Source organism: Galeopterus variegatus, unplaced genomic scaffold (assembly GCF_000696425.1).
Source record: "Galeopterus variegatus unplaced genomic scaffold, G_variegatus-3.0.2 Scaffold3824, whole genome shotgun sequence".
In the NCBI taxonomy this organism is placed as follows: Eukaryota; Metazoa; Chordata; class Mammalia; order Dermoptera; family Cynocephalidae; genus Galeopterus; species Galeopterus variegatus.
In genome coordinates this window covers 127,101-133,385 of record NW_007729935.1, presented here as the reverse complement: position 1 = coordinate 133,385, position 6,285 = coordinate 127,101, and the positions used below count along the sequence as shown (strand labels likewise).

The 6,285-nt window shown below is 61.1% G+C and overlaps 1 protein-coding gene across 1 annotated transcript in view; it reads left to right on the top strand.

Moving 5' to 3' along the window:
- Window positions 1-82: 82 nt before the first annotated feature.
- The window catches only part of SIM2 (single-minded family bHLH transcription factor 2), a 55,995-nt gene continuing 49,792 nt past the window's right edge, over window positions 83-6,285 (top strand). The window contains 2 exon segments of the mRNA XM_008586085.1: window positions 83-273; window positions 2,049-2,108. Of these exon segments, the coding sequence (XP_008584307.1) occupies window positions 83-273; window positions 2,049-2,108 (251 nt within the window).

Genomic DNA, 6,285 nt, shown 5'->3' with positions numbered 1-6,285 from the left:
CTGAGTGCGAGGGAGGGTGGGATATGGGCAGGGGTTGCCCGCAGCAGGGCCAGGCCGGGTGTGTGCGCGGCCCCAGGCGCGCATGCGAGCGTCCCGCACGCGCTCCCGCACCCCACACAAGCCTCGCCCGGCGCGCTCCAGGGCCCCTAGGAGTGTGCGCCCGGAACACACCGTGCGTGAGCGCCCCTCCCTGCCGCAGCCGAGCGCGCTGCGCCCCCTTCCGCCAACCTGCCGGGGCTGCGTTTCTAACAACGCGGGTGTCCGGGAGACTTGGTGAGCGCTCAAGGCCCGACCCCGACGCAGACGTACCTCCGAAATCATCCTGTTCTGAACCCGCATCCAGCGCCAGGCGTGGGAGTCCCGATCCCGTTCTAAGGAATTAAGGAAACCTTTGGCGACGAGGAAGCCTGACTCCTCACCGCGTCCAGCTGCCCGGGTCGTGCACCCGAGTGTGGCCCGCAGCTCCCGCAGCCCCCGCAGCCCGTGTGCGGCCCAGGGCGAGCAGGGCTGGTGAGGGCGCCCCCGCCACCCGCTCCGTGTCGGACCAAATGAGGTGCGGTCCCCACGCTGGCGTGGCCCCGCCGCGGCTCAGATCTGAAGTCCGGCTGTCGCGCGCCCCGCGGGGCAGAACCTCTGACCCGAACAGCCCTCAGCGGTGGACTTCGTCTCCTTCTCCTCCCGGGAGGGATGAGTGTGTTCCCGGACGCGAACCCCTCAGGAAGCCCATGTTCCACGTCGGCCTTTAAAAGAAAATAAAAATCCGCAGGACGCGGGAAGAAGCCCACGCCCGGGTTTGGGGCAGCCGCGCGCGTCCGGGCCAGACTGAAGGGGCCAACCTAACCCGTCCCCATGCCCGCCGGCCTTTCTGTGACTTTCTCTACATAATCCCCGAAATGAATTAGCGTGCTTCTTCCTATAGATTTGTTTGCATTAGGGAGGAGATTCCCCACTGATAGCTTTGCTTTTCAAATAGACCCCCCCCTACTAATTAAAAGAAACGAATTTGTGTCTTTAAAGTACTGTAACTACCCTATATCATAGTCAGCCCTACATTAAGGGTTGGCTACTACGATTATTGCCTGCTAGAAAAAATTTTAAGCCCATCATGTTAGTGCTTTCTTTGATGTACAGAAATGTTTATCTCAGGTGGATAGGTTTTGTTTTGTTACTTAAAAGGTATTTTTGGGTTGGTGTTTTGAAGGGCTGTGTCAGCGACGTCATTAATGAACTAATCAGTTTTTCACATTTCAAGGCGGTGTGTAATTGATGTAACCACTGAGGAATTTGCACGCCAGGCTAAGACTCCTTCAGTTCAGGGGTTTCCAGACGGGATCCCGGGCTCCCTGGAAGCCGCAGATTGTTTCTAGACGAAAGCAGGGCTGCCTCTCCCCGACCTGTGATTTTGAGTCGATGTTTCCATTAAGATGGGCCGAGAGCCCTGCGGGAGAGGGCGGTGGGTCCCGGGAGGGTGGCGGGACGCCCGGCTCCCCTCTCCCTCGGCCCCCAAATCCTTGGCCGGGCCCCAGCGCCGCTCCTGGGAGCCGGACGAAGCCTGCGCTCCGAACGGGTCCCCGACCTCCGCGGAGGCCACTAAATGTCTGTGAGAGTCGGGAGGGGCGCTCCGGCATCTTCTCAGAGACCGGGGAGAGGGCCGGGCCGGTCTTGGGAAAAAGGCAAGGAAAATGAAGAGGAAAGGGCTCACCCCTCGCTCCAGGTAAAGTTAGAAGAAACACGTGGCCACCAAGTGTACTCGAACCTGGCGCGGCTTCGGTTGCTCCCAGTGGCTCTCTCTCAGGGACTTTGCTAATCACTGTAATTAATTACCAGTGACACTGTTTCTGTTCCCCTAAATGCATCTCCTTAAGGGAGGGGAGAAGTAAGCAGTAGCTAGTCCAATCCTCGGACACGAAGCACTGTCCCAGCCTGCCCCCTAGAGCCCCCAATCCCAGAACCCGAAGTTTCCTGGACCACCAAGTCCAAGGAGAAGGGCCGCGCTCTCCGCGGATCCCAGAGAGCTGAGTCAGCGTCAAGCAGCCTCACCCTCACAGGCGCCCCGGAAGGTGGGAGCAATCTCCCGCCCTGGGATGCCTCCTTCCCTTGCCCTCCGCTCTTGGGGGAGACCGAGCTGCGGCCCGGGCACCCTGGCCGAGGGCTGCAGGTTCTGGAGAGACAGGATCCCTGGACCCCATGCACGAAGGCGGATCAACACAGGTTACTGCGGTGTAATCATCTAATCAGATACGCCGAGGGACCTAAAAGCAAACACTTTCTCCAAAAAGTAACTTCCAATGAAATAAATTACTAAAAACAAAACAAAAGGAGAAATAAACTTCTCCCCCTCTCTACTTGGGGACAAGCGAGCAGAGTCTTGATCTCTGGAAGAGTAAATTATTACGAAATTGCTCTCTATACCCGTACTTATTTTTAAACAATGAGTAGTAAACTGTAATTGTGGTCCGATTCTTTCTGGGAAGAGCAAAGACCCCAGAAAAAGTTGATGGTGTCTCCACGGGGTTTATAGAAGGAAAGAAGTGAAACACTGAAGCACTCGAGGATAGCTCAGTCCCCAAAAGCCTCCCAGCCATGAAATCGTCGTATATGTGATGCTGGACGCAAGCGGGGTTTTCTGGGGTAACCATATCCTACTGATTGGCTGTGTAGACAAGGGCTTATAGATCACATAGGTTTGAATCCCCGTAGTCCTGTATTCTCTGTTGCCTCTGCTTGCTGGTGCGGTTGAAGTTCTCCTTAAACTCCACTTCAGAGGTTCGAAATCCAATGCCAGGAATGGGAGTAGCCCCCCCCCCGCCCCCCCTTAGTAGCAGGGTCTCTGATCTCCTTTGGCCACTGCTGCAGCTTCTCCGGGAGCCCATCTGGGTGGAACATGTGCGCGTTCTCTCCTTGATCTCACGCGGAAGTCGGTTTCTGCTGGGTAAGGGCCTCAGGTAGGCGCGGGGTGGGGTCCGGGGGGAAAAGAGTTGCGGAGCATCTGAAGACGGAAACCCAAGCAGATGTGGGTCGGTCCTGGCCCGCCCCTTTCCTCTTGGGGCCTGAATTTCTTCCAGGTCAGTTTCCTAATGGAAATTTTCTAAGAGATGGGGAGCGAGGGGGGCGTGTTCGAGCGCGCGTGAGACAGACTGGGGGTGGGGGCGCCCTGTGAGCAGGTCGCGCGCCCGAAGCCCCCGACCTCAAAGTGTTCGACCCTTTTTCCTACCCGTCTTCTTCCTGCCCCCAACCTCCCTTCATTCTGGATTCTGCAGGCTCCTTCCGGGCCAGGAGGTGAACCTCCTTTTCCAGATGATGCCTGAGACTGGTGGGTTTTCCGCTGCATCTATGCCTCTCCCCTGGGACCCGCGAGGCTGGTGCCAGTTCTCTGGGCGAGGCGCTCAGCTTTAGGCCCAATGCGTGGGCCAGGAGTGTTTCTTCGCAGCAGGAGTGAGGGATACATAGCAGGTGTCCCAGGCCGTGGTCACTGCCAATGTTCCTGATTACTCCAATTAGCACTTGTTCAGTGCTTTTCTAGTTTAAACAGAATTTCCAGCTTCATGCTAACTGTCCCACAAACGGCCTGTGGGTGTACGTCCTAAGGGTCCTGCTGCAAGGGCCCCAGGCTCTACCAGGAACGAAGGTTTTTCCTTCACTATTCCACTAGCCATTACTCTCCTTCCCACCTGGGAAACCTCGAAATCCGCACCCAAGTACCTTTGGTGTTTTCGGTGGTACGGTCGGGGACCCCAGACCCACAGTCATGGGGAGCGGGGAGTTGTGAAAGAATGTGTTTGGGGGAGCGGGTATAAAACGCCTGCTCGGGCTCTGCTGGTTCAGGCTTTAGGCCTGGAAGTATCCCACGCCCACGTATCTTCCAGTCTTCAAACACTCCATTATGCTACCTCTCAAAGCGCGATTGGAACCTGTCTTTGCCGATGCGTGAACAGCGGCTGCCATCGTGAAGACCTGGTAGCGAGAGCTCAAGTGCGCTTTCCTTTAAAATCCGGAAAATTTGGTTTCAGGAAAGTTTCCGTTCCTGTTTTTTGTCGGGTTTCTCCCACCTCCACATGTTTCTGCGAGCTGGGTAATCCTTTTCAAGCCCGGGAGGAATTCTCCAGCGTCCATAATTGAGAATCAGAAATAGTGGGGGTGAGAGAAACGTTAAATCTTCCCGAAGCCAGGGAGGTGCCGGAGAGCACTGGGGGCGGAGGGGAGGGACAGTTGGGGGGCGGCGGAAGCTGCGGTGGGGTCTGGTCTCCGCAGCCCCTGTCCCTTCTGCGGCAAGCCCCCAGCGGGCAACTGACAGCGCAGCCCAGCGCGGGATTCCGGGCGCGGGAGCTGGCCCGCAGCGCGGGGTTTCGGCAGGGCGCAGACCCGCTCGCGCGTGGCCCTGACCCTTGGCGCGCACTCCTGGAAACAGAAAGAGCGCCTGGATTCAAAACCCCAATGGCAAGTGCGGATTCCTCTGCGCTCCCGGCTTGCGTGGCTGCGCGGCTTCTGGGCACCATCCCTGAGAGCCTTGGTCTCGCTGTGGGTTTGGCAGAGCGCGAGCGGCAGGTGGGGGCAGAGCCCAGGCTTGCGCAAACTATCGAGTCCACCTAGGGAGCCTATGCCGCTTCGAACGCCTTCAAACTTCTGACCTCCAGGGGGGGTCCCTGGAAAAGGCCAGGAGCGCCTGCTGCAAGCACGACGGTCGAAAGCAGGTTCCTCTCAGGCCGAGGAGAGAGCGGTGGCACCAAGAACAAAAATCCCTGCGTCCGGACTCGCGGCGCCGTGTGCCGACCTCCAAGTCAGGCGCCTCACAGACCCACAGATCTACAACCTGCGGCACACGGCCGAGAGGCACTCCCCCCGGACCCGACGCCCCAAGCAACTGCTCTGCGTCCTCTGCGCCTGTCCCTGATCCGGGGCGCCTGGGAAGCGGGCGTCCGCACCACATTGGAGGGTTCAGACTCCTGGAAGGGGTGGGAGTTTGTGCAACCGCCGCTGCGGGGATGTGCGGAGGACCGTGGACCGCATACCTATCCCCGGATTGCAGGAGTGTGAGGGGGCGGAGGAGGCGGGACAAGAGGACTCTCTAGGTACAGTGTGACCTTGAGGGAGATCGCCGGGATCCCTGGTAACCGCGTCTCCAACTGGGCCTTCCTTCTCCAACTGCCTTCTGCCCCATCACCATGGGCCCCATTAACGCCCTCCCGGTGACCTTGCCCCGCGACCCTCGCCCTGAAGCGCCCGACCAACGGCGACTCCCTGAAATTAGGACCGAGCCGGATCGGGCTGCGCGGCCGCTCTGGCTGCGGGAGCCAGGGCAGTTGGGCCTGTTCCCGCCGGCGCCCCGGGAGAGGCCTCACCGCTGGGCTCAGCAGCCGGCTCCCTCCCTCCTTCCGCCCCGCGCGCCCCAGCTGCCTCCAGCTCCTCCAGGGAAGGCGCCAAGGTTCATTCGCCCTCGCGTTTCCAGGACATTAAGGGCAGAAAAGTCACTTCGGAGCCTCTCGCTCGGTTTCCGAGTGTGTGTGTGTTGGGGGGCGGGCCTTCCCTCTGGCCTCCCCTTCTCGGCTCTCGGACCTGCGATGCGGAGAAGGTGAGGACGCGGGACCAGCGCGGGCTCGGAGGATTCGGTCTCCCCTGGCAGGGTACTTGGCCTGTGGCTCACGCCGCCTCCTCTCGGCCGCGCCCGCCCCTGACCTGCCCGGGAGCCACGGAGGAGGCCTTGGCACCCCTCCTTCCTCTGCCTCTCCCCGCCGCCCTTCCTAGCGCCCAGGTCCCGCGACCGCTCCCAGCAGAGGGTCCCCGCGGGGCGTCGCGTGCACTCACCGCGACTTCGCCGAGCCCGGGAGCGCGCGGGTCTCTTCCGGGAGAGTCCCTGGAGGCGGCGACGCGGAGGCGCGCCTGTGACTCCTGGGCCGCGGCGGGGTCGGAGGCGAGATTCGCCGCCTCAGCCCCCATCCCTCCCCCCTCCTGTCCCCTCCCCCGGGCGCTGGCGGCCCAGTGCTCCGCCCGAAGGCGGGTCCGCCATAAACAAACGCGACTCCGTCGCACGTGGACCGCGGAGCTGCTGCGCCTCGCAGCAGACCGCGGGCTCCGGGCGCTGTGTCTCCCCGCGCAGGGCGCGGCTAGGGAGGGCAGGAGAGTGCTCCCGGGCCCCGGCCCGGCCCCAGCCGCCTCCGCCCCGCTCCATGGCTCCGCGGCCGCCGCCGCCCATGCCGCCCTCCAGCTCGGAGGGGCCTCGAGGCTGCGGGTGCGAACACTCCGTTAAGGACTAAACAGCACCGCAGCCCGCTCGCCCGCCACTCCCCA